The 27792-nt window shown below is 49.6% G+C and overlaps 1 protein-coding gene across 1 annotated transcript in view; it reads left to right on the top strand.

The window, feature by feature from the left end:
- Positions 1-26982, top strand: part of NR2F6 (nuclear receptor subfamily 2 group F member 6) — a 36964-nt gene extending 9982 nt beyond the window's left edge. The window contains exons 2-4 of the mRNA XM_077331966.1: positions 18175-18269; positions 23816-24340; positions 25730-26982. Coding sequence (XP_077188081.1) covers positions 18175-18269; positions 23816-24340; positions 25730-26004 — 895 coding nt within the window. The 3' untranslated portion in view covers positions 26005-26982. The remainder of the gene's footprint in view (positions 1-18174; positions 18270-23815; positions 24341-25729) is intronic.
- Positions 26983-27792: the final 810 nt, after the last annotated feature.

Below are 27792 nucleotides of genomic sequence, written 5' to 3'. Positions count from 1 at the left end.
GACGCTGGAGGAAACCTTGAAATGTTTTTCAGGTTTCGAAGGAACCCCGGAAGTGGTGCCCTGCCCCTTCAGAGAAGTGAGCGTGGAAGGAAGATGTGAGATCGATCGATCATTTAGTGTTTCCCTTGTGGAGAATAAAAGATTAGCCTTGTAGAGCAACAGGCCAAGGGAGCTCCAGTGATGTCAGTGGCCACCCGGACTTCAGAGAAAGACCGCGTAAACCCTGGGGAACTCTTGTGTAACCTCATAATTCTTTGGAACCCTGGCTGGGAATCCCTGATCTAGGCCATGGTATTTTGAGCAGGGTCTTGCAAGATTGCTCTTCCCCTGTGTTACTTTTACAACTTTGTAATGAAGTCAGGCGGAGAAGGAGCAGCTAAGTTAGTCTGTTTCATGGTTAAGGAAGAATTTGAAATGGGGTCTTCCCCATTCCTAACATACACCAACATCTACCTTGATCTGGGGCATTCGAAACATATTTACCGATCAGTTTACTCCTGAGGGTCACACAGAATGGGGCCAGCTGGGCATTTATGTAATCTAGCACCTTAAAAGAGAGGCAGACAGCTGATTGTAAATTTGACTGCTAGTTGAGATGGCTGTATGGCGTAAGAATTGTGATATTTTTTTTAAAGAAGTGTTTATTGCAAATTCTCAGCTGCTGGGCATTATGGCAGCCATGAGAAAGTGTGGAATAATTTCATGAGTGAGGAGATGTTTTGCAAACCCACATAATTAACCAGGTTGCAAAAAAAAAACAGCTTTCCCAAGTACTGAATCTTGATCTATTTTGGGTGCCAAATCTACGCTGCGCCCGGGAGGGCAGGTTAGGCGAAGTGGTAGAGGCTGTTCTTGGGCCACCCAGGAAGCTTTGTGGCCCAGTGGGGAATCTAATCTTGTTCCTCTTTTTTTTGGGGGGGGGTGTTCTTTTTTAAGGCTTCTCGCAAGCTGTCCTCATGAAAATGCAAAACTGCTGTGAATTTCGGTGGGCATGAATTGCTCCCTCAGCGTGCTGCGCACAGCAGGCGGTCTATTGCAGCCGCAGATCTGTGGCTAAGCACGAAATGCTTTGTTCTGTGTGGGCGTGTGTCTGAGTGCATGCACATAGGTCATGTTTTCACCATGGTCCTCCTTGCCACATCTTCAGACTCGTGGCTGCTAGGTGCGGCAGTAGCTCCCGAGTAAGCTTGCATGTGAGAGCAAGACAGAACCTAAGCGCTCAGAGGCATTATACTTCTGTCTGACTTGCTAGGCCAAAATGTGGAGGGTGGGGATCTTTCCAGGGTTATCCGGCTGTCCACCTCTGGAGGCAAAATGCTGGGCTTAGACGGAGTCACCTTGGTTTGGTCCTGCTGGGCTCTTCTGCTCTGCATCTGATTTTATTTTATTTTCCTGGAGCGTTGTGGCTGTTATGATGTCTGTGGTTAATGCACATGGATGTACTGGTGTGTGCGTAGGGGGACTGTGGCTTTCTTAGCTTAGCAGCAGATACGTAAAGAAACAGAATTCTTGACTTACGGCAGGGGTAAAACTGCGGCCCTCCAGATGTCCATGGACTACAATTCCCAGAAGCCCCTGCCAGCAAATGCTGGCAGGGGCTTCTGGGAATTGTAGTCCATGGACATCTGGAGGGCCGCAGTTTGACTACCCCTGACTTACGGGATGTGGTCCATTGACTCTCTGTGTGGGCAAGAAAAGAGATGGGAGTGGATTTAGCATGCAACGTTGCAGACTTCTGTGAATCTCGATATTCTTGATGGCCCTGTGTCTGGTTGCAAGAAATGTCGGCGCCCGTTGGGATGTAGAGCTTAGCACTGGGCTGTGCCAGACAATGCCTGGGTTTGAGCCCCCACAGATCCATTAAGCTTACTTGATGACCGTGGATGGTCATTTTCAACTCGCCCTACCTCTTAGGGTTGTTGTGAATGAAGGGGAATGAAGCTCGGTAGATGACAAAGTGGGGGAAATTTGCTGCTCCCCAGATATCAAAAGAACTCTGCTGGATCACTCCTCTGGGGTATTTAGTCCTTTTTGCTCCTAGGGAGAGTTCTAGCTTGATTTGATCCAGAACCCACTCATTTGTCCTTTGGGCAGTCCGTGGTATCCCCAAACCTCTCCTCCGGCACCACATTTCAAAAGAAATCCACTTTTTTCAGGGCGACTTTTGAACAATTTCCATTTCTTCGTCATCAGCCTCCTCACCGCGAAACTCCGCAGTACTCTCTGCTTTTGTCTTCTCGATGTTCCGTTGCGATCCTGCTTCAGGCCTTCCTGGTTTAGCCCTCACCAGTCATCTTGTCAAATCTTGACTTGACAGGAGAGATTAGGAGGTACGGAACCGGCAATGAAGCTCTCCGGTCATCCATCTCAAAAGCTCTTGCAACGGAAGTAAGTAGGGTCACGCGTGGCTTGCCAAAACCACTAAAAGGGGATAGACTGCAGGGGTAAGGAACGTGTAAAGCATATAGTAAAAACAAGCCCCTGAAACTCCATACAGCTGGTCCGGCACTGGGAAGTCCTTGGTCTTCTGCCCGTGAGCCTCCCACTCCGGCCGTCTCTAGCGTACGTGGGAGGTGGCTCCAGGCAGTCTCCGTTCCCGAGCAAGAAGAGTCTTGCAAAGGCACTGTGGCGTCAGCTTGAAGCCGAGCCCTTGGTTTGCATCGTTTGGGGATGAGTGGGGGGAGAAGACATTTTAAGGCAGTCCCCCTGAACGTGGTTGGGGTGTGGGTGCGTGCCTCCCCTCCCCTCCTTGCATTTTACAGAATTAGACTGTGCAAAGTTGCACCTGCATGCTCCATTGACAGGTTTCCCACATGCAACTGGAACAACCTCACAACCTCACACCCAGGATTGAATGCCGAAACGCAAGTTTGAGCCCTGTCGGATCAGGTTTTTAAATAGATTGGCAGCCATGCGGGAAGGTGGATTAAAACAGTGTGGAGAGCCAGCTTGGGGGAGTGGCTAAGAGCGGCGGCCTGTAAGCTGGAATTGATTTTTCGCCCCCCTTCCCCGTGCAGCCACACTCCTGTTAGAGCTGTTCTCACAGGGCAGTTCTGTCAGAGCGTTCTCAGCCTCACCTCCCTCACAGGCTGTCGGTTTTGGGGAAAGTAAGGGAAGGTGATTGCAAGCTGCTTTGAGATTCCTTCAGGTATAAAAAGCGACTTCTCCTCTTCTTCCCATGGATTCTGTATTTCATATGCTCCCAGCCCCAACCTACTTTTTCTCCTTCCCCTATTTCATTTCATTTTCATTTAAATCTCGCCTTTCTCTCCTTATGGGAGACTGGGAGCGGCTTACATCTCCATTCCGTAGCCATCCTCTGCTGCTATCTAAGAAATTCTTGTTATTCCACTGGAAGTAGTCTTTGCCCACCTAACCTCACTGCTATGGGGTTTTGGGGGCTACTTCTGCCCCCCCCCCCAAAGGGAGCAGCTACTGATGCAGCCGTTTCCCTACAAATGCAGGCCCATGTGGGCCTCCTATGTGAAAGAAGTCCGCCTGGTCTTGACCAGGGCCAGAGCCTTCTCTCTCCTGGCACCCACCGCGTGGAACGAGCTCCCGGAGGAGATCAGGGCCCTGACGGAGCCTAAACAGTTCCGCAGGGCCTGCAAAAGGGAGCTCTTCCGCCAGGCATTTGGTTGAGACCAGACGTAATCAACAGCGACCAAAGGGCCCCTGCTCCCCCCCCGCAGAATTCCACCAATATGCTCTGGACCTGTTTGTATTGTTCCACTGTTGTATTGTCTATATTGTTTATACTGTTACATTGTTATACAGTTACAACCGTTAATTATTACTGTAAAGTTATTCACATGTTTATAGACTGTTTTATGTATTGTTGTTTGTTCTTATGTAAACTGCCCTGAGCCTCTGGGGAGGGCGGCATATAAACAAACAAACAAACAAACAAATCTGTTTTGAACTATCATTGCCTTTTCAGAAGGGGGTCATTCTAAAAAGTCAGTTAAATATACCTTTATTTGCCAGTCATGAATACTGAATTATCTGGATTACGTTGTGGCTTGTAATCCTTGAGTTTTTTCCATTCTTCCTTCGCTTGCCGGAGTTCTGCCCCTTATTGTTTGGGCTTGGTGTGGACCTGCTTAAGCAGAGACAGCTGAGGAGCAAGTGGAATCTATCAAGGCTTCCGCCCGCCCCCCCTAACTTTTTCTCATTTGCACTAGATAAAGGGATAGCTGTGGGACTGTGTCGGAATTCAGTCTCAGGGTGGTATTGGCTAGTACCTGTGACGCGGCGAAACATAAGAGTAGCCCTCTTGGATCGGACTAGCAGTCCATCTAGTTCAGCACGCTGTCTCTGACAGGGTTGAACAATAACCCTGTCGTCCATGAATCCATCCAAGTCCGCCCTTGCCCTAAAAAATTCGTCTAAGCCTGTAACTGGTGGCTGTAAGTTGTGAGCGGCAGTCCTGCTTTTTTTGTTTGAGGTTGAAGCTACTGCCAATCAGTTTCAAAGCTGCACTGAAGGCAGAGAGATCCTAACGGGTGACGGCAGGCCAAGCGTGCTGACGGAAGCAAGAGGGATCTTGTAAATGTCTTCGGAAAACAGGGTGAGCTTGGTTTGAATGGCACTGCATCAGTGACCTCTAGCAGCAGAGCATGGCGGGGGGCATCCCCCACTTGTCCTCCTATCTCGCCCTCCCCGTTTTAACTGAGACCAAAGATCCCCATCCTTTTGAGCCTGCAGGAACTTTTGGAATTCGGGCATGGCGGGGCGGGCTCAGCAACAAGATGGCTTCTGCAGCAGGCAGAGCTAGTCACAGAATGATTGCCAAAGGGTAGCCCTCTGGGGTCTACTGCAATACAGTGTGGACCCCTGGGTCTGCTGCCGAAGCAGCATTGAACAAACAAACTGCACTGCTATGTGTATTCTCCAATAATATAACAGAAGCGAAAAGCCCTAACTGGCCCCACACACTTCCTAAGAGTACCCGAAAAGGTATCAGCAGGAGCCATCATGCCCAGGGGCCCCAAGTTGGACTGTATGCCCCATGGAGCTGAGACTTCACTTCTACCTCCCCCCCCCCCCGCATTATTTGTTGGAGCCTGACCGTGGGCTTCATTATGCTCTGTTGTTAGCTTTATTTCCTTGTTAGCTGTTTTCCCTTGTTTGATAACTATTCACTATTGCTTTTCAGTAACTCCCCTTCCATTATGGGGGAGTCGAGGCAATCTGGGGCAAATTCACATTGTTTGGGCACCAGACTGCTTAACCCATCAAGATGGCAGAGCAGGGATTCCTCTGGGGAGCTGTGGGGTTTCCTGAGAGCTCTTCAGGGGTTAGACAGCCCCTGCCGCATGAGAGCTGCCCCTGCCAGTGAGTTCCCTAACAGCTGCCTGCAGCCTTTCCAGGTCCTGGAGGGAAGGGGAGGACATCTGCAGAGTTTTTCCACCCCCCCCCCCCCCAAATCTAGCATCCCTTGTATTCCTGGATGCAAAGGGCTTGGCCCTTAGTTACTATAATTGGTTGAGAGCATCACAGTTGATGATCCTTATACCCCCAACCAGGTCTTATTGTAATATCATGTCATGGTGATAGGGGTGGGTATATTTTGTCTGACCGCTGACCCTCTGGATTGAAATGAATTTGGCCTACGGTTGTCGCACGGGCAATACAGTACAGACTCTGATTCTTCAGTTCCAATGTCGTTTTTAATCTTAATGTGCACTTTATAATTTTTAATTCCAATCTGGTTTGTTGATCAACGTTTGGGTCCCCAGCCTTCTTGAGAATAGGGCCACTTCCTGCCATCCGGTGGGGGTCACAGTCCATAAAGGTGGATGCCCACTCCTGTGTACAGGGGCTGCTGGAGGAACAACGGAGATCTTCTCAGGAATTCGGCCGGTCTGGTTCAGGCACATTCCAGCCTTGGGGGAGAGAAGGGCTGACTTGGAGTGACTTGCCAAGGATGGATTGTTGCTGAAAAACTGGGAACTGGGGTGGCTTCAGCGGACGGCCATTCCTTGTAGCTCCTTCCATGCGGTCTGCCTTGTACCGACCAGCTTTTGCTCCTTGTACTCCCTCCAAATAATGAATGCCAGACTTTAAAAGTGGGGTGTGTGTGTTACGCTTTCCCCTTTAAAAGAGAGCTTTCCCTTCTCTTTCCTCTTGTTTCCCCTCTTGGCTGACTGAAGTCTGCCGAGTCAAAAGAATTTGAAGGCGCTCCAAAGAATTGGAGCTAATTTGAAATGCAGTGTGTGTGTGTGGGGGGGGGGAGGTGATTATGTGTGTGTGGGGAGGGCGTGATTGTGTGTCCATGTTTTGTGGCTAAAGAATTGCCCAAACTAATGATGCAATTAGCGTGCCCAGCACAATTGGGAATGTTTCTTCCCACTCCACGCATACCCCCCACCCCCTTACCACATTGATGGTGCTTTGCTGGCCTGACTGGAACATTTCATAGAAGGATGCATTTCAAGAGATGCTGGAAGCGAGCTTTCTAATGAAGTCTTTGAGAAGCAGAAGGGCCCTGGTTCAATCCATGGCTACACGTTCAGTTAATGCAGTCGTTCTTAACCAGAGTTACTCCAGAGGGGAGAGGTTTAATGTGTAAACTATATTTTCTTAATAAAAACATTAACTGGGGGAGGAGTCAGGAGGACAAGGGTGGCTTTCTGATCATCTGTCTGTTCTACGGTGGGAGGGAAGAGCTGGATCTGCCGCACTTCCTGCATCGGTTCCTCGCATTCCCCCCCCTCTCAGAATTTCTTCTCGGAGTCCCAGGTTGGCAGAAAAGGGCTGGAGGAAGCAAAGGGATGCGGATATTCATGCAGGAGAGAACTGGATCCAATGCCACAGATTCTACCTTCCAAAGCAGCCACTTTCTCTAGGGGAACTGACCTCTGTAGTCTGGAGATGAGCTGTGATTCCATGGGATCCCCAGGCCCCACCTGGAGGCTGGCATCCCTAGCTGAGAGCTACTATGCTATACTATACTGTGCGCAGCCTGCATAAGGATTCCTTTCTTCCAAGGTTTCTCCTTGACCTTGAAGACATTTCTGAGCTTGGAAAAATAGGTTCTCATTTTCTAGGATTGCCAACCTCCTGGTGGCGCCTGGAGAGCTTCCAAAGTTCCAAGCGTTCTCCAAATCACACCGGTCATTTCCCTTGAGGGAAATTGCTGCTTTGCATGGTGGGCTTTATGGCTGCTGATGTGAATGCTTCCTTGTTTCACTCAGGCAAGGGATTGCACACTCAAAAATGAAACTAACTTCTTATTAAACAAACATTTTTTAAATGAGTGATGCCATGCACCCTGGAAACATGTGACTCCTGGGGGTGTGGCTGGGAGGTGTGGCCAGCTAAAACCACTTCTGGACTTACTTGAAGCCTGAAGAATATTTGGGGGGGTTCCTCTATGGTCAGAAGGATGGATGGATGGATAGTTAAATACAACAACAACAACAATAAAGAGCTCCATACGGTCTTAACATCTGTCGCCACACTGTCCATTTCTCAGCTCAGAGTAGCGAGTTGGAGCGTGTTCAGAGAAGGGCCTAAGAATACCTAAACTCATGCAATAAATTCTTGGGGTGGTTCAAAGTTCCTACGTTTGTGAGTCTCTAGAAATGTTAGCAGCTCAAAATGGATTTTGCCCCCATAGCGCTTTTCAGATTCCCTCTGTCATCACTGGCTACACGTCTGAAAACTGGAACATCACATGTCTGACTTGATGGGTGTAGTTTAGCGGCCCCATTTCAGCCAGAGTTGATTTTCTGCATCCTAGATCAGTGTTTACTACTACTACTACTACTACTACTACTACTACTACTACTACTACTACTACTACTACTACTACTACTACTTCTTCTTTTTTATTTATTTTGATGATATTAATGAAAACATACAACATAAAAGAAAAACAATATAAATTCATTCTCTTATCCACTTCCTTCCCCCACCCCCTTATTGCATCTGTTCCTCTTTACTTTGGCCTGAAATATGGGTCCATTCTTAATGGCTTTTGCCCAGCTCCCTTTTGCCTTCTGGAAACTGAGAGCTGACACCGGAAACATTGTCCTCCATGTCATACATTAGTTGGTATTTTCCCTTTGCTTAAGTAAAATGTCTCCTGACGGTTACTTGAGTGACATCCTTGGAGTTGGTGTTGGGGGACGGGTTAGGAGGAGTAACAGAGAAGGGCTGAGGGGGGGGGGATTGGAATGTCACCTTCATGAGCAAATGCTGTGCATGTGGAATGCTGTTTGTGTAGGGTTCATAGTGGGGGCATCAGAAACTTCTGGATTAGCCACTGGAGAAAATGGAATGCCGAACTAGGTGGGTGCCAGGAACATAGTTGGATTAGGGTGCCAAAACACCTTGGGCCAGCCAGCAAACCAGCCTGGGCCACCGTGCCCAAGTAAATTTGGCCTTGCAGGTTTCCGTACCGAACTGCTGTCCTAGATGGTGTCCTTCCTTGACTTGGGTAGCCCAGGCTGATTTCTTCAGATCTCGGGAACCAAGCCTGTTTGGCCCTGCTCACGAAATGGACGGGAGACCTCCAAGAAATACCAGGGTCACGACAAGGAGAGAAGTGACGGCAAGCCACCCGTTATGGCTCTTGCCTCTCCCCTCGCCACAAGTCAGCTGTGAAGAAGGAAAACAAATAGCATCTGATCTTGTAGTTTAAAACAGTTTAAGAAATTGAATAAAATTGACGGCCTGGTTAATCTGGAGGACATGTTTTAAACCGATCCGATATGTTTCTGAAGAGGCCTTCTGGTTTCCGCAGTTTTCCAGCACTGGCCCGTCCTTGGCAAGTCCCTCCAAGTCAGCCTTTCGCTCCCCCAAGGCTGGAATGTGCCTAGACAAGATTAGCCGGATTCTTGTTTCGTTTGCTCTCTAGGAGACCTTTGTCACACTGCCAGCTCCCCGCGATCTGTGCAGGGGTTATCTGATGCATGCCCCCTGCTGTCTGTTGAGACAGCCGATTTGCTTCCAGGAAAAATGCGAAATAATGATTCTGTGTCTCCAGAGCCCTAAATGGCCTGGGGTGGGCCTACCTGTAGGCTGACCTTCTCCTTCCGGTTTAGCTATTGATTTTAAACCGTCTGGGACCTTCGTACTTGTGGGACTGCCTTCTCCCCTGTGCACAAAATCTGCCGAAGCTCCCTGGCTCCAGAGAGGTGAAACCGGAGAAAGCCCTGTGGAACGAGCCTGGTGGAACGCTCTTCCGAGAGAGATCAGGGCCCTGCAGGACTCAAAGCAATTCTGCTGGGCCTGTAAGACAGGGCTGTTCCGCCAGGCCTCTGGTTGAAAACATCAACGTAACTGGCCTCCCTACGCAGATGTGGATACACAAATAACATCTGGTCACCACTGAGCTACATCGTATAGCACATTATCCGAGAAAGAGCGGAAACTCCTGGGCTTTTAAATAATATTACTTTTAGCATAAATTGGTTCTAGCAATTTTAAATATTGGACTGCATGTATTATGGCTTTACTGAAGGTACTGTCATGCTGTCAACCACCCTGAGCGCTCGGGGAAGGGCGGTATAGAAATGCAGTACAAAAATAAATAATTTGTTGGCTTTTTTGGAGAGCCAGTTTGGTGTAGTGGTTAGGAGTGCGGACTTCTAATCTTGCATGCCAGGTTCAATTCTGCGCTCCCCCACATGCAACCATCTGGGTGACCTTGGGCTCCCCACAGCACTGATAAAACTGTTTTGACTGGGCAGTGATATCAGGGCTCTCTCAGCCTCACCCACCCCACAGGGTGTCTGTTGTGGGGAGAGGAAAGGGAAGGTGACTGTAAGCCGCTTTGAGCCTTCTTCGGGTAGGGAAAAGCGGCATATAAGAACCAACTCTTCTTCTTCTTCTTTCTGAACTGCTCCTCCCCACAAACAGGCTCGGGATGGTTTACCACATGCCTCCCATACACTATCCATTATAAAACCACAATAAAAACATATCATCACTAAAAGATCCATTCTTGTCTGTTTCTGAGCCCGCTTCTTCCCATGCTGTCAAGAGCAGGAATGATTGGAAGTGAATGGAGGTGGGACCCTAAGACTTCATTGTGCTAGCTGTTGATTTGTTCTGGCCTCAAGCAGATGCCTGGCGGAAGAGGGCCCCTTTGCAGGCCCTGTGGAATAGGGCCCGGGTCTCGGTTGGCAGCTCGTTCCACCCAGTTGGGGCAATGTCCAAAAAGGTCCTGTCCCTGGTTGACGCCAGATGCGGTTCTTTCAAGATGGGGATCACCGATATGGAGGTTTTTGGCGATCTCTTAAAGATTTTTCCCCATGGCTGCTGCATAAGATGTTTTCACATTGGAAACCGTGTAGTTTGGTGTAGTGGTTAGGAGTGTGATTTCAAATCTGGTGAGCCGGGTTCGATTCCACGCTCCCCCACATGCAGCCAGCTGGGTGACCTTGGGCTGGCCACAGCACTGATAAAGCTGTTCTGGCTGAGCAGCGATATCAGGGCTCTCTCAGCCTCACCCACCCCACAGGGTGTCTGTTGTGGGGAGAGGAATGGGAAGGTGACTGTAAGCCACCTCGAGCCTCCTTCGGGTAGAGAAAAGCAGACCAACTCTTCTTCTTCTTCTAACTCAATAAATCCTGAGGATAGATTCAAGTGGGTAGCCAGCCATGTTGGTCTGAAGTGGCACAACAAAAATAAAGTCCAATAGCATCTTTATTCCAACAATATTGGCCAGCAGTCCCCCCCCCCCCCTAGTTTCCCAACGGGGGGAGGTGGAAGGTTGGTCTGCCATCATGTTCTTGCTGGTTTTGTATTGTTAACTGTTGTGTTTTAGTGGGGTTTTTAGGGGATTGTATTTTACTTTTACAATTGCACGTGACCAAAACATTCAAGCAGAGCTCAAAGTCTCTTGGGTTACAGAGTAGGAGGTTGATCTCCAGTGGAAATACACGAATTCTTCTGAAACGTACAGGATTTATTGAACCTCCCAGTGGGACCTGGGAATCCCCTGGAATTACAGCCCCTCTCCAGACTACAGTGATCAGTCCCCCTGGAGAAAAGGGCTGCTTTGGAGGGTGGATTCTGTGCCATTGTACCCCACTGAGGCCCTGACCTGCTCAGGCTCCATCCCCAAATCTCCAGGGGTTTACCAGCCTGCATCTGGCAACCCTGTCTTTATTAATTGGGCCAAATTTCATTGAAGATCAGACAACCCAAAGCTAAGGGCCTTTTCGCACAGGGATCTTTGTTGCAAATTGTTTGCGGAATGAAAAATCGCCATTTAAAATAGTGGAATTCGTCGTTATGCATACCTGCCTTTGTAGTGGAATCAGTTGCGTTTTTTAGCGTTTCCCACAGGCTTCCGGTCTCGGCAGAAATCGCTAGAAAGGAAGCGCTATTGCCAAGCTCGTCCCGCCCCTGGCCGTCAAGCAGCCAATGGGCAGCCGTTAGCATGCTCCCAAACAGCCCCTTTCCCTTTAAGAAAGGTTTTTTTAAAAAAAAAAACAGACCCATAGCAACGAATCTAGGTAGATTCGTTGCAACGGAGAGACCCATCCAGCTGCCTAATGTGGGCTGTCGTTTGATTGTATGATCGTTGGCACGCTGCCTCGAGTGATAAACCCCCCCCCCTCTCACGGGCCCGATTTTCGGCTGAATTAATGTGTAAAAAATAAAGGAACTTTATTTCAGCAAACGGGCTTTTATGTGGTTTGTGCTTAGTGACTAAAGGTGAAGGACTGAAGCCAGGGAAGCCTCTAAACAGAAAGAGGCTCGCTGGTGCGTTTATCCCCGCTCGCTCGGAGAAAAAAAAATGGCGATCGCTTCGCCGGAAGTTTGGAGGACAGGCTCAGGAGGAGGGACTTTGAAGAACCCGCAACAATGGTAACGCACAGGTCTTTAGCGCTAGTGTTGCAGATTGGTTGCAGGAGTGTATCGCTATCCGGAGGGTGAATCCACTTTTCTGGATTCCCCTGAAAGCGCTACAACGAAGCGCTTTTTGCTGATTGGTTTCAGGAGTGTTGCAGATTGTCTGCGACGTCGTGCGTTAAGGCAAATTAGTAGCGTTTTCAATTAGCAACCATTGTGCTATTTTGAAGCCGTGCGAAATGGCCCTAAGTATTATCCAGAACAGAGGTGGTCAAACTGTAGCCCTCCAGATGTCCGTGGACTACAATTCCCATGATCCCCTGCCAGCATTTGCCCACTTCTGCTTTAGATTCTGACTTGCTGTGGCTTGCTGTTCAGGAAACTGACCTTTACCTGCCCAGACAACTCCTCTATAATTTACCAGCTCTGTTTGTTAAGCTCTGGCACCCTGCCTCCGATCATCAACTCCTGTTATCTGCCTGAGTTACGCCGTGTTCTCTGGTGCTTGCCTGAAGGAGAACTCTAGGAGTCATCGGGTTTTCTCCTCAACCTCACCCACTCGGGGTTACTGTAAGGATCCAGTGGAGGAGGAGCAAGTATTATAAGCGAATTCTCAGGGGGTGGGGTGGGGTACAGACGAAGTGAACACCAAAATCAGTGAGGCCAACCCAATTGTCATTATCCACACCAACCCTGGGACAAAGGAAATGTATTTCCTATCCGGAGAGCTAGGGTGGGAGCTGTGAAAGTCCCTTTGCCAAGCTCCATGTTGTAGGGAAATGGCTGTTTCATAGCAGGGACTTCTCTGTTTTGGCTTCCCTGAGGTAAGGTATCTGGTTATGCCCCCCCCCCCCTCTTTGTGGCACGCAAAGAGTGTTTTAAAAATCACTTGAAGATCCAGTGTGGTATAGTGATGAAGATGGGGCACCTGGCCTCAACCAGGGCCAGGGCCTTTTCGGTCCTCGCCCCGACCTGGTGGAATGTGTTTCCGGAAGAGCTAAGTCCCTGACGGAACTCACGGAGTTCCGCAGGGCCTGCAAGACAGAGCTCTGATGCCAGGCGTTTAGTTGAGGCCGGGGCAAGGGAAAATCTCGGGCCCCTCCTCCTCTAAGAACCAAACCCTGAGAAATATGGCTGTAGTGAGGGTGGGATTGTTTTTCAGTGGGTTTTAGACTGTTGTATTTTTAAGGTTAGATTCAGCTGGGTAGCCGTGTTGGTCTGTCTGAAGCAGCACAACAAAATCAGAGTCCAGTGGCACCGTTAAGACCAACAAAGATTTATTCACGGCGTGAGCTTTCGAGTGCAAGCACTCTTCCTCAGACTAAGAACGACCACCATGGCAGCGGGAATATAAAGCAAAAGTTAATTCTGTTAAATTTGTAAACTGTGCCGCAACATCCAAATGCAGCATCATGGTGGTAGTTCATAGTTTGAAGAGTGCTTGCACTTGAAAGCTCACGCCTGGAATAAATCTTTGTTGGTCTTAAAGGTGCCACTGGACTCTGATTTTGTTGCATTTTTAAGGTAGTGATGATGTTAGCCACTGTGAGATGGCTGGGCCAGGAACAGCGGTCTACAAATGCGATTGATCGAGTGTTGGACTAGTATCTGGAAGATCCGGGTTCAAATTCCCACTCATGCCATGGAAGCTCACTGGGTGACCTCTGGTCAGTCACAAACTCAACCTAACCTACTTCACAGGATTGTTGTGAGTGTAAGATGGAGAAGAGGGGGAGTAATATTTTGGCTCCCCTGGTGAAGAAAGGTGGGATATAAATGAATTAAATAAAATGAATGAATTTGATTCCCCCCCCACACACACACACAAAAAGGTTTGTGTTAATTGGGTTATTTGATATGCATAACATGTTTGCTAGCTACCTGGTGAAGCAGTCTCTGGGAATATTACAGGTGAAACGAGGGGGCGGGAAGTGTGGGTGAAAGATGCTTTGAAGCAGGATGTGGAATCTCCCCCCCCCCAAAAAAAACACTATACTTCTCCTTTAACCTCCCCCTCCCCTCCTCCACCACTCCAAGTCTGTGATGGATGTTCAGAGGAAATTGCTGGAATTCCTCACCCCTTCCGATGTGTTTGCTCATGCGCTGTGGCATGAACGAAGGGTGGGGGGGAGGAGTGCCATTTGGCGGGGGGGGGTGATGGTGTGTGTGTGTGCGTTTTAAAAGGCAATATGGGGAGATTCCTGCAAGCCTATTTGACAAGGAAAAGGGTGGATGGGGGAGTACTTTAGGTCCCCATGTGTTCAGCAAGGGCTTGGAGATATCCTAAAAGGCTACCTGTTTACATGTATTAAGGCTGTCTTCGGCGGGTTTAGGGAGCGATTTGAATGGGCAGGCGAGCAGTGAAGCCGGGTAGGTGTTGTGTCAGCAGAAAAAAAAAGGGGGGGGGCATAAGACTTGGAATAAGGGTGGGAGAGGAGAACCACGATGCTCAATGCCTACTGTTGATTCCACACTAGCCAGTTTTGGTCTGCTGAGGTTGGTGTCTGTGGGGATTTGCTCAGGGTTTGGAGCTGTAACGGCTGGCCAAGTCTTGTCTTGTTATTTTTGGGAAAACACAGAGATGTGTTGCTGTGTAGCAACCTTGCTTATGACCTCGTGCCCACGGGCCTCAGATGTGCTTTTCCTTTGGCTGCTTTCTTGCAGATTGCTTAGAGCCTACCGGCTATGCTTGTAATGAATGCCAGGTCATTCGGATCCACAGTCCAAGTAGTTCAGCAGTGGGATGGGCTGCCTAAGGAGGTGGGGAGCTCCCCCCCACTGGTGGTCTTCAAGCAGCAGCAAGACAGAGACTTATCCTGGATGCTTGAGGCTGATCCTGCATTGATGTTGGACTGAATGACCTGTTTGGCCCCTTCCAACTCTATGATTCTATGAAACTAGGGGGTTGGACTAGATGGTCTGTATAGCCCCTTCCAACTCTAGGATTCTATGGACCAAGTAAATTCACAGAGGAGAGATATTAGCTAAAGGGGACCTCCATACTCAGAGGCAGTCTACCTCTGAAGGCCAGACGTGGTGGGGAAACAACCAGGAATGGACCATCAATTTCCTGGGGGGGGGGGAGCATCAGTGGGGCTGCTCTTGGACACAGGGATCAGCGAGACCTTTGTAGACTAACATAACAAATGACGATCATATGAAAAAATGGTGAAGAAAAATTTCCGTCGGCTTTTGCCCATAATCGGAGGCCTATGTGCACAGGAAGGCTACTTTGCAACAGCATGTACTGAATAAGCTCCAGGGCAGAATGCCTTGCTTGTGGTAGAGCATGTGCCTGAAATGCCAGAGATCCCAGGTTCAATCCCTGCCATCTCCAGGTAGAAAGATCTGGAAATAGATGACGTGAAAGTCCTCCGCCTGAGACCCTGGAGAGTGGCTGCCGGTCTGAGTAGGCAATTCCGACTTTGACGGAGCAAGGGTCTGATTCAGTGCAAGGCAGTGTCATGTTCTAATTATGTTTTAAGGCGTGATTTTAGGGGATTTTGTTGTATTCGTGGATTTTGTAAACAGACGCAAGACATTTGAGAGCAGCGGTGAGGTAAAGGTATCCCCTGGTAAAGGTATCCCCTGTGCAAGCACCGAGTCATGTCTGACGCTTGGGGTGACGCCCTCCAGCGTTTTATTGGTAGATGCAATGCAGGGTGGTTTTGCCATTCCCTCCCCCAGAGAGCAGAGGAATATGAATATGAATATGAATATGAATATAAATATAAATATAAATATAAATATAAATATAAATATAAATATAAATATAAATATAAATATAAATATAAATATAAATATATTGTGTATATGTGTATATGTGTATATGTGTATATGTGTATATGTGTATATAAAGGTAAAGGTAAAGGTAAAGGTATCCCCTGTGCAAGCACCGGGTCAGGTCTGACCCTTGGGGTGACACCCTCCAGCGTTTTCATGGCAGACACAATACAGGGTGGTTTGCCAGTGCCTTCCCCAGTCATTACCGTTTACCCCCCAGCAAGCTGGGTACTCATTTTACTGACCTCAGAAGGATGGAAGGCTGAGTCAACCTTGAGCCAGCTGCTGGGATTGAACTCCCAGCCTCATGGGCAGAGCTTTCAGACTGCATGTCTGCTGCCTTACCATTCTGCGCCACAAGAGGCTCTGTATATGTATATATGTGTGTGTGTGTGCATGTATGTATGTATGCACGTATGTACGTATGTATGTATGTATATATGGAAACAGGATGTTGGAACAGGTGAGTCTTTGCACTCCTTAAGCTGGAATGCAGGTGCAGAGTCACTTTGAATACACCTTAATTCCACATTTGGAATCTCTGTTCTCCATTTGCGCATGTTGTACACAGTTGATCTGGTTTAAGGCAGGGTGGATTGGCCATTAAGTCCTGGAGGGGCGGAGACCTTGGGGGCTTCTCTGCCAGGACTCACTTTTAAAGAAAAACAATTTTGGTGGAGAATGCAGCAAGAGGGAGGCGTCTCCCTCTCCCCCCCCCCCCCGCAGTAAAAAACTTCCCAGGCCACAAGCTTGCAGCCCAGGAAGCTTCTTACTGCGGGTGGGCGGGGAGAGGGAATCAGGGCCGGGCTGCGCATTCGCGCATGCGCAGCCCGATGCGCGGCCGTGGTCCGTGCGGGCGCGGCTCGATGCGCGGGCATGGTCTGTGCGGGTGCGGCCCGATGCCCTGCCGGTCCCCAGCCTCAGAAAGGTTGGGGACCACTGGGCTAAGGGATTGACCTACATTTTAGGAAGTCCCTGGTTTGAATGGTCCCTTGGCCAGAGATTGCTCATGGAGCTAATATAATGCCAAGCATCTCATAAAGTCCAACAAAAATTGAGTCCAGTAGCACCTTTAAGACCAACAAGGGGTCAGCTTTCGAGCGCATGCCCTCTTAGACTAAGTGAACCGCCATCGTAAGTGTAGAGATATAAGGCAAAATAAATGGTGGCAGATTTGTAAACGATGTCATAACATCCAAATTAAACCATATGATGCTAAAGGATCATTCCTTGCCAAAACAGCCAATCAGTCCCCTTGAGTTCAGCTGTAGTTCACAAAAACATCGGAGAAACAAAACTGGCCACGTTGGTCACTTGCCCAGTTGTGAAAAGAAATAATTAAAAGAGACCAGTTGCTGGCCCCAACTTATAAGGCAGTTCATTGTTCTGTTCCATGGGCTTCGCTCCCTTGGAAGGATCGTACCCATGTTCTTATTTGCGTATGTGAGCAAATGCTGCACGGAGAGGAGGAGCCAGGCTCAGTTGGGGGGGGGGTATAAGCTAATGATGCATAGAATCCCTTAGAAGCGCTTGGAGGATTTTGATTTTATTTATTTTATTGATGTATGATGATGTTTCTGTGCCGCCCTCCCTTGCAGCTCAGGATGGTTTACAGCAGGGGTAGTCAACCTGTGGTCCTCCAGATGTTCATGGACTACAATTCCCATGAGCCCCTGCCAGCTTTTGCTGGCAGGGGCTCATGGGAATTGTAGTCCATGAACATCTGGAAGACCACAGGTTGACTACCCCTGGTTTACAGTGAACAATTCGTAGTACAAATGCCGAACAAGCATTCTAATTCTGAACATATAGCAATTCTAACATTATAACACAGTTTCTAATTTTGTAACTGTATAACTGTTAACTGAACAGCTGTAGTGCACCTTTCAAGAAAGCTTGAATGGGGTTGTGAAAGAGAATTACGAAATCACGCACAGTGTAAAGAGAATGGTGGTGGTTGGGGGGAGGGATGGTCCTTCCCACAATCTTAGTATTTGGGGTCCTCCAGTGGACTTGATCTCATCAGGAGCTAAGTAGGTTTGGCCCTGATTACCTTTTGGATGGATGAATAGCCAGGAAGTTCAGGGTTTCTATGTAGAGTCAGGTAAGGGTAACCCCCTTGTGTTCACCACTGGCCTTGAAAACTCTATGGCAGGGGTGTCCAAAATGTCTCTCCAGATGTCCAAGAACTTACAATTCCCATGAGCCCCTGTCGGCACCATGCTGGCAGGGCTCATGGCAATTGTAGTCCACAGACATCTGAAGAGCTGCCGTTTGGCCACCCCTGCCCTCTACAAAGCGTCTAGCTTTTGATCTGCCCATCAGAATGGACAGGGTGAAGCGTATTCTTTGAGAAGAAAGGAAGTTCCCCCCACCCACCCCCGGAATGAGAACCACATTTGTTGGCAGGCAAAAAAATATATATGTTTAGTTAAGTTTTATTTTGGATTTTCATCCTCTCCATAATAGAATTTTGCCTTCAGAGGCCGTGCTTGGTGCCTACACAGGGGGTTGCTTTGTATGTCCGGATCACGGAAAGCTGATCTCCTGCAATGCTTGGTTTTTAAATTTGCACAGGTCGAACCGAGACTGCCAAATTGACCAGCACCACCGCAACCAATGCCAATATTGCCGCCTGAAGAAGTGTTTCCGTGTCGGCATGAGGAAAGAAGGTAATGTGCCTTTCCCCGTCCACCCGGGGCCTTGATTGCTCTTTCAGATTGCAGTGGAGGTAGTTGAGCAGCGCCAAGTCCATTGAAATGCCTAGCTCTATAACCCCCTAGTGGCAAAAGGGATCGAAGCTTTGACGGTTAGAAAAGCAGGACTACTGTGGGCAATTGGGCACGCTCCAAGGTTAACTGCACATGTTGCAGTTGGGTAGTGGTAGATCTTTCAGGACTTGGATTGGGGAGACCTAGGTTAAAATTCTGACTCTGCCAATCTCATGCTGGCCATCTAACCTACCTGCCAGGGTTGTTGTGAGAATAAAGAGCAGGGAAGAGGAGAACAACATGTACTGCCGTGAGGAATGGGATAAAAATGTACTACATTGGTTATGGAAGTTTCTAAAACTTTTTCACCCTTCAGGCAGGTGCCCAAAGCCCTGCAAGCTTACTCTGGTGACATCCGTTCACATTTTTGCAAGAGAATTCCTACAGATTCACTTTTGCTGTGAGGTCAGAGAGCTGGCAGCGGGTGTTCAAAGCATCTCCATATTTCTGGGGGCCAGTCTGTGCCATCGAGATGCCATTCGCTTATGGGCAGCCCAGAGGAGTTCTGCCCCGCAGCGGAGGAACCTGGAGCATTGCCAAGGCAGATCTGAATCAGTTTGGGACTTTGGTCCTGAGCTCCAGGATCTGGGTGCCCTTGGGCACCTTTGGCCATAGGCCTTCCTACCTAGGGGTGTGGCTGAACGGACGGCTCAGGTTGCATGTGAGGGCACAGTGTCTCTGGAGGGTGGCATTAGAGTCAGGATTGAGTGAATTGGTATCCCCAGCCACGCTGCACCAGTTGCAGAAAGGATGAAGCTCAGACTCCTTGTCCAGGTCATGAGAATTCGGAGAAGAAGAGATGGTTTGGATACCTTATTAAGAAATCTCCATGTGCCTTACAATCCATTGCCTTCTCTTCCTCTCCCCACAGCAGGCAACTTGTGAATCGGGTGGGGCAGAGAAAACTCTGAGAATGTTGGGACTGCCCTGAGGCTTCACGGGTGGGAGTAGCGTTGAACACTTTGGCTCGGTTCGGCCGCCTCGGCGATCACCGAAGCCTTCTCGGGTGGAAGGGGTGATGACAACTTTAATCTGTTCCATTTAATATTTCTGGTAAGAGCTTGGAGAAGGAGCGTGTCTCATGTCACTCAAGTGCCACTCAGTGCTTAATGCCCACTGAGGGCAGCCTTCCTACCCCTGAGTGCCTCCTCCTCCAGCTGGCTTGCTTGTCTGTCCAGTGGCCAGCCAATCGCCTTCCATTCCCCCTCCCCTGACTGCCCCCTCCTCCTTTCACTTCCATCTGAGGCTCGGAGGCTGCAGATCCCTGCTGCACGAGAGCTGCCCCTGCCGGGGAGTTCCCGAACAGCTGCCTGCAGCCTTTCCAGGTCCTGGGGGGAGAGGGAGGCCAACTGCAGAGTTTTTCCACTCCCTTCCACCCCCACCCCGCCAATCTAGCATCCGTTGTATTCCTGAATGCAATGGGCTTGGCCCCTAGTGAGGCATAGTTCCCTAAGAGTGTACCTTCGAAAGCAGCTATTTTATCCAAGGGAACAGATCTGTTTCCTGGGGATCAGCTGGAATTGCAGGAGATCTCTTGGCGGCCTAGAGAGTCCCAACGTGCGAAAACCATTTGAGACGACAGGAATCACTCAACAAGCTCTGGCTTCAGATCGAGGGACGTTTCTAGAAGTGCCAGAAATCGCCCCCTTGCCTTTCTCGCTTTGCCTGCCGCCTGGCCTGCGAGGTCCGGAGGAGCATGGCAAAGAAGGAAAAGGGGCAGGTGCGCTCACCTCGACCTCGGCAGGTGGCTGCGTGTTGTCGAACCCCTAACGCTTCAGCAAGAAGCCGCCCGAGGGCTTAGTGGATGAACTGGTAGAACAAGGTGGTGTTTGTTTGGAGAGCCTCGACCTTTTTTCCCCCGCAGTTATATCTGCAGGGCTCGGAGGTCATGTGGCCCAGTGGTGATAAAGGTCGTCTCTGCAAAACAAGGCCAGGTGGCTGTGCCTGCAGGGCTGTTCCCTTTGGCTTCTCTTAACAATGGGCACGGTCCTGCCGAGAGATGTCCAGACCTGGTGAGGCTTATGCTCAATACCTTTTGGAGCCGACCTGGATGGGGGCCGAGTCAGCCGTGCTCAGTACTTGGATGGGAGACCACCAAGGAAGAACAGGGTTGCCACGCAGAGGCAGGCCAGGGGAAACTCCCTCTGGATGTGTCTAGCATTGAAAACCCTATGGGAGGTCCCCAGAAGTTGGCAGCCATTTTCAATCACTACCACCTAGAGCAGGGGTAGTCAAACTGCGGCCCTCCAGATGTCCATGAACTACAATTCCCAGGAGCATTCGCTGGCGAATGCTGGCAGGGGCTCCTGGGAATTGCAGTCCATGGACATCTGGAGGGCCGCAGTTTGACTACCCCTGACCTAGAGGTTCAGAGGCCTAGAAAAAAATTGAAGTGTGTGTGGGGGGGACCCTTTGATTTTCCTGCCCCTCCAGACCTCCCTCCGCCATTTTTCTATTTTAAAATGTTTATTGAAAGTTGGTTTTTATACCATGCTTTGCACTCCACAAAAGGAGCCTCAGAGCGGCTCACAATCGCCTTCCCTTTCCTCTCCCCACAACAGGCACCAACAGATTAGACTACTGTAACTCACTCTTGGCTCTGACCCAGAAATTGCAGTTGGTACAGAACGCGACTGCAAGGGTCCTCACTGGAACATAGCGGAGGGCCCATATTCAGCCAGTGCTATGCCATCTGCACTGGTTACCAGTCTGCTTCCGGATCAAGTTTAAGGTTTTGGCTTCAACCTTTAAGGCTATACGTGCCCCGGGTCCTGCTTATCTGCAGGACCGCTTATCTGCTTATGCCCCCTGCAGGGCTCTTCGCTCTGCGGGTATGAATTTACTGGTGGTCCTGGGCTCCTGGGATATATGCCTGTTTGGCTTTGACCAGGGGTAGGGCATTTTTAGCCTTGGCCCCAACCTGGTAGAACGCCCGCACCTCTCCCCCCCCCCAGTCCCCGACCCAAAAAAGATTGGGGACCAGTGCTCTAGCATAGATATATTTGTAGTTTTCCAGTCCTGAGCATATAGTATCTGTTCAGCTGTTCTCATGAAAAAAGGGAAATTTTGTGGAGCACTGGGGAAAAAAGCACATTATGAAATATTTCTTGAATCAGTGAAATGCTGTTTAAGAAAAGGGGTTTTACTTACTAAGATGTGCTGCCTGAAATTATTTGTATCCCCCCCCCCATTTGGGGCAGCACTAAAAACTCTTACAAGGGCTTATTTTTCCTTTTTGAATGACTCGAATTTGAAGGGGGGGGGGTTGGTGTGGTTGACCACTACCCAAGGTCATCCAGTGGGCTGCATGTGGGAGAGCGGGGAATCAAACCCTGTTTGCCAGATTAGAAGCTGCCACTGTTATCTGCTGCACTAAGCAGGGTAGGATGGATGGAACACCAAACTAAACAAATGAACAAAACCTCTTTACCCGCTGGTAGAAGACGGGACAGGGGAGTCTCTCCTTGAGGAGCAATTCCCAGTGGTTTGCACTGAGCTCCTTTGCAAACCTGCACCAAGAATGTGTTTTACTTTTGCTGCCATTGTGCCAGGGCCCTGTTTAAAACATTTTAGGACATTGGGTCCTTTGGGAACAGCGGACAGCAAAGGTTGTCCAGCCCAGCATCCTGTTTCCAACCGTGGCTGGTCAGGTGCCCCAAAGCAGAAGCCCAGAAATAGGACAGAAGGGCTTATGGTAGCATTTAGACCTAGACTTGGTTTTAATGTTGAAAATCTCGCCAAAGCTCTCATTGGAGGGCAGGGAATCCAGTAGAACAGGATGGCCAAACTGTGGCTCTCCAAACATCCATGGACTTCAATTCCCATGAGCCCCGTAGTTTGTGACCACTGCTGCGCTAGAGCAGGGACCTCTTCCATGCCTGAACAGCCCTCTTCTCAATCCCTCTTCCCATGCCCAGTTCTAGGTTTGGAGGGTCTTGGGCAAACTAGGAGCCCCTCCTCTCCTTTTCCACCACCACCAGGACACCCACTCACGCCACCTACTTGTTCTCTATGCCCTTCTCTCCAGTTTCTGCACCCCCCCTCCTTCATGTTCTCTCCTGCTAGCCATGTTCAGTGGCCCCAGGCAGTGTGGCTGGGTGGAAGAAATTGTCTGGCGCATGCAGGTGCTGATCCCTGGAGGTTCTTGACAATCAGGAGCATAGGTGGAGCACTTGCTTGCAGGGAGGTAGCAGAGGAGATGTGCAGGCCAGGGTTGGTGGCAGTTGGGACTTGCAGGAGCCCTGTGCTCTGGTATCTGCCTCCCCTCCCCTCCCCTCCCTGAGGCAGTTTTTCAATTTCCCTCAGCTCTCCCAATCACTGACTTCATTTCCCAGAATGCCTTTGGCTTCCAAAGCTCATGTGAATTGGCTCCAGTAGAAGTCCGCTCCCCATGCCAGGCAGCACGGAAACCTTTCTCCGCTTTGCGTTCTGGTCTCTGGCCTACGTCCATCCAGAAGGCCTGGTGGCGGTACAGACGCCTGTGATGGGCCTTGTGGCAGTTGTTCCCCCATCTTCTGGAGACACAGTGACGTGTCCCTTCGGCTCCTCTGTGTGATTTATGGCACCAATTTACACTGCACAGGAGAGCAGTGCATAAATTAATTACCTGGCCCAGCCAGTTAATGGGATTTGGAGCAGATCTTTGAGAAATTACTGTTGGTGGCTTAGAACGCAGTGTATGGGGGGAGAAGGGGGGCTGCACACTGGCTTTACTTTTAACCACATGCTCTCCCCAGGGGGTTCTCTCAGACAGAATCCCCTGCTGCAAGTGGGGACCGTGGTCCCCCAAAGGTCTCCTTGGGATTGGTAAACTTTCTCGTGCCGCTAGCTGTGGGTCGACTCGTTTTGATTATCGCTGCAAAGTCTTGCCTTCTCTTGAAAGCATTTTAAATCGGACAGCCCGTGTCTCCTCTCTCTCTTGAGCTGCACAGCCAATCTGAGCACCCTGAGATGGTTTGTGCGATTCCCTTGAAATCCAAGCTTCTAGCACTTAAGAGGATGCCAGGGCGTGGAAGGGACGTGTCTGGGGTTAGGAACTGGGCAGAAACCATCAGCAGATGGAGATTCTGGGGCCTGCAGGTTCCCTGTGTTTGGGACTGGGTCCTTTGGGGGCAGAAAGGGAGTGGCGTTTGGTTGATAAGTTTCAGAACTGGGAGGTGGTGGATTCTTTTCAATACATTTTTCATTAGGTTTCCGTGCCTTTTTTGTATAAAAAGCTCTGGGGAAGGGAAGGATATAAATGCAAAAAACGAAATAAGCATCATTTTAATTTTTGGGGGGGTCGAGGGGGCCGAAACCCTGAAAACTTGAAATCAAACGCCATGACATAGAATATAAACAAACATTCAGTCCAAATCGGAGATGTCCCCCCCCCTCCGGTTCCCATCTTGAGCAGCGCAAGCTTTTGCCATGTCCCTAATCTCAATCTTGTGACTCTTCCTTTGCAGCTGTCCAAAGAGGCCGGATCCCTCCCACCCACTCCAGTGCCAGCCCCAATGCCATGCCCAGCGGGGAGTACTACAACGGCCAGCCCGTTTCGGAACTGATCTCTCAGCTGCTGCGGGCCGAGCCGTACCCCACGGCCCGCTTCAGCTCCCAATACGCGCAGCAAGGGAGCGTGATGGGCATCGATAACATTTGCGAGCTGGCCGCTCGGCTGCTTTTCAGCACGGTGGAGTGGGCCCGGAACATCCCCTTCTTCCCCGACCTGCCCGTCTCGGACCAGGTGGCCTTACTTCGCCTGAGTTGGAGCGAGCTTTTTGTCCTGAACGCGGCCCAGTCGGCGCTGCCCCTCCACATGGCCCCGCTGTTGGCGGCGGCCGGCTTCCACGCCTCCCCCATGTCCGCGGACCGCGTGGTGTCTTTCATGGACCAGATCCGCATCTTTCAGGACCAGGTGGAGAAGCTCAACCGGCTGCAGGTGGACTCGGCCGAATACAGCTGCCTCAAAGCCATAGCGCTCTTCACGCCAGGTGAGTTGCTTCCCAGCGGGCTGCGTTGTTCTCTTGCTGCTTGCGGGTGAGAAGAGCTTAATTCCCTAGCAAGGGGCTTTCAAGGCAAGTGAGAAGCAAAGGGGACCTGCCATTGCCTTCCTTTCTGACGGACTGTCTTCCGTGACTTTTCTCTACTCACTTTCTGGTGGCCACCCCTGCCTCATCTGGCCCTAAATAGCACCTGAAATGATTCACTGAGCAAAGAGGTTGTTCCTTGTGCATGCCTGCATCGCCCCCTGGTGGTCAGATGGACCCCATGCATGCGGATAGCGCGTTCACTATTGTGACAAGCTGCAAGTTTTAGTGAGCAAATTGGACCGACTGCGGTATAAGTGCATGCATACGCACGTAAGCTGCATCATCTTATTTATGTAAAAGCAGAGTTCATGACAATGAATTCCTTCCCCTTTGTGATCTTTGTAAGGAATCCCCATGTGTTTGTAAATATCAAGTAAAGTTTTTAGCCAATGCAGTAAAAAAGCAATGGCAGTTTTAAAGGAAGAGTAAACTCCTGCACCCTGAGGAGACCCTGAGTACTCATGGTGGCAGAGGGTGATTTGATGGGGGGGGGGGGAAATATGCAGGCCTTTCAGCCTTCTGCTGTTAATCTTTGGAACTCCCTTCTCCATGAATTTGGAGGTACCCTTTTGTTGCAAGATGCTCTAAATTCTTCTGCATTTTTTCTTTTAGTTGTCCTGTTGCTAATTGTGAGTTGTTCTAAGCAACCAATAGACTGGAAAAGCAGCATAGAAAAGTGTGTAATACCCTCATTATCAAGATGACTCCGAGATATAAAGGTCATACAGTTGTAAACTGCTTTGGGTACCTATTGTGAAGAAATAAAGTAAATAAATAAGATGCCCATTCCCCCCCCCCAATGCATTTTAGTGATCTTTTGCAAATGGAGAGCCAGCTTGGACTAGTGATTCAGAGCGGCGGCCTCTGATCTGGACAGCCCGGTTGGATTTCCCGCTCCTCCACATGCAGCCAGCTGGGTAACCTTGGGCTAGCTGCAGTCCCATTAGAGCTGTTCTCAGAGATCACTTCTACCAGAGCGCTCTCAGCCCCAACCTGCCTCACAGGGTGTCTATTGGGAAAGGAAGGAAGGCGATTGTACCAGCTGCTTTGAGACTCCTTTGGGTAGTGAAAAGCGGGGTCTAAAAACCCAATCTTCTGGATTCTGCATTGAAAGGGGACTGAAAATGCATTACTCAGTGTGTGTGTGAAAGCAAAGCTAAGTAGAAGAGATGCACCTGGCCTGTTAGAAGAAAAATGATGTAAAATTGCTAGCTGTCCTCAGTCCAGCACTCAAAAGAAGCCGATTGGTTCTAGCCTGGCAAAATCCAGCTCTTCCCTTTTCTGTTCCAGACGCCTGCGGCCTCTCGGACCCGGCCCACGTGGAGAGCCTGCAGGAGAAAGCCCAGGTGGCCCTGACCGAGTACGTCCGCTCGCAGTACCCCTCGCAGCCCCAGCGCTTCGGCAGACTCTTGTTGCGCCTCCCGGCTCTCCGGGCCGTCCCCGCCTCTCTCATCTCTCAGCTCTTCTTCATGAGACTGGTTGGCAAGACGCCCATCGAAACACTAATCAGAGACATGCTCCTCTCTGGGAGCACCTTCAACTGGCCTTATGGGACAGGGCAGTGAGGACAAGCTGGGGGGGGGGGGCGCATGTCCCTCAATGCCGCCCCAGGCTTCCTGCCGCTGCCACCGTGCCGACAGTCTGGATGTTTGCTGCCGCTTCTCGTTTGTGGATTTTAGTCATCCAAAACTGTGCTTTGGAAGACACAAAGTGGATATGGATTCCCCTTTTGGTGGCAACAAGGGAAGTCCTGTCTCTCGGGTGCCGAGACGGACCAAGGTGGGCTGGATTTCGGCTTGGTAGTTTTCTTCTTCCACAGAGAGAGGGGAAGAGAACCTTAATTTTCTTCTTCTTTTTTTCTTTTGGGGGTTTTGATTCCTTTCCCTGTGATGTTTCGAATGGCTAGCCAAGGGCTTCCCTGACTTGATTTTTAAAAATTTTTCTTCTGGGCGGCCAACTTTGCCCTCTATGCATGTTTTGGAAGAACCAAGGGCCGGTTTTCCCAGGTTGAAATGCCGCCATAGTCTGGATCAGAAATATCTTGTGTTCCTCGTTACGTTCTTTCCCGCCTCCTTTTTCTAGAACCAGGTTTGTGTGGGGATACCTTCTCCGTCGGGAGCCAAACGACTGCTTATATCAATGATGCTTGGTAAAGTAATTTTATTTTGGGAACAAGCCAGAAATCAGGGTGCATTCTCTTAAAACTCTTGGAGTCTTGGTAGGTTTTGAATTTTGTCCAGCGGGGTAGCAGTTCTCTGCTTCTAAACCTGAAGGTTTCACTGAGCTACTGTGTATTTAAAGCTCGATTTAGAGTTTTAAACTCCCACCCCTCCTTGTTTGCAAACCAGCAAACGCAATCGCTCAAAATATGTCTTGGCCCCAATTTCTTAAACCAATGATACTTGTTCCTATTTGCTATGGATTTTGCCCCTTTCCAAATCTCTTGGTCTTATTTTTTTTGCTATCTTCCTATAACAAGATATTAAATGACTTAAATAATACTACTCCTTTAACCTATAGGTTTTGAGTAGAATCCACCTAAACCAGACTAAACAATAATTTCCACTCGCTATAACATGGGGGGGGGGGGGATTCTTAATAGCCAAAGTCACCCTGAACCCACCCCAGCCAGAAATTTCCCCAATTCTTCTCCCACTGATGCACTTACCATCCTCCCTAGGGACGGAATAATATACAGACATTTCACATTAGCGAAATAGGGACATTTTGGTGTACCAGTGTATCGGTTTTCCCATTCGTAGCACACAGACTTAGCTTCTCCAAAGAGGGCACCTTCTTATACAAGATAATATATTCCTCCCTCGTGTTTTCCTATGTGACAAGAGAGTTTCTCTTAAGAGGTGGTGGTGGGAAAATTCCTCGTCAACCAACTGCTCTCTCCCTACCCCCACTCTTATGCAAACGCTATGCAAACAGTTAACTGTATGCAGAATGAGATATACCAATTAATTGATCGCGGCCAACCAAGTTCCTGCGCTGGACCTCCAGCACCGTACGCCGGATGATCGATTTGGCCGACTCCTCTTGCTGTTCCTCATTTATAAAAGGTAAAGGTAAAGGTATCCCCTGTGCAAGCACCGGGTCATGTCTGACCCTTTGGGGTGACGCCCTCCAGCGTTTTCATGGCAGACTCAATACGGGGTGGTTTGCCAGTGCCTTCCCCAGTCATTACCGTTTACCCCCCAGCAAAGCTGGGTACTCATTTTACCGACCTCGGAAGGATGGAAGGCTGAGTCAACCTTGAGCCGGCTGCTGGGATCGAACTCCCAGCCTCATGGGCAAAGCTTCAGACTGCATGTCTGCTGCCTTGCCACTCTGCACCACAAGAGGCT

Source organism: Paroedura picta, chromosome 4 (assembly GCF_049243985.1).
Source record: "Paroedura picta isolate Pp20150507F chromosome 4, Ppicta_v3.0, whole genome shotgun sequence".
NCBI lineage: Eukaryota > Metazoa > Chordata > Lepidosauria > Squamata > Gekkonidae > Paroedura > Paroedura picta.
Note: the sequence above shows the minus strand (reverse complement) of the source record. Positions and strands in the feature narration are given on the sequence as shown.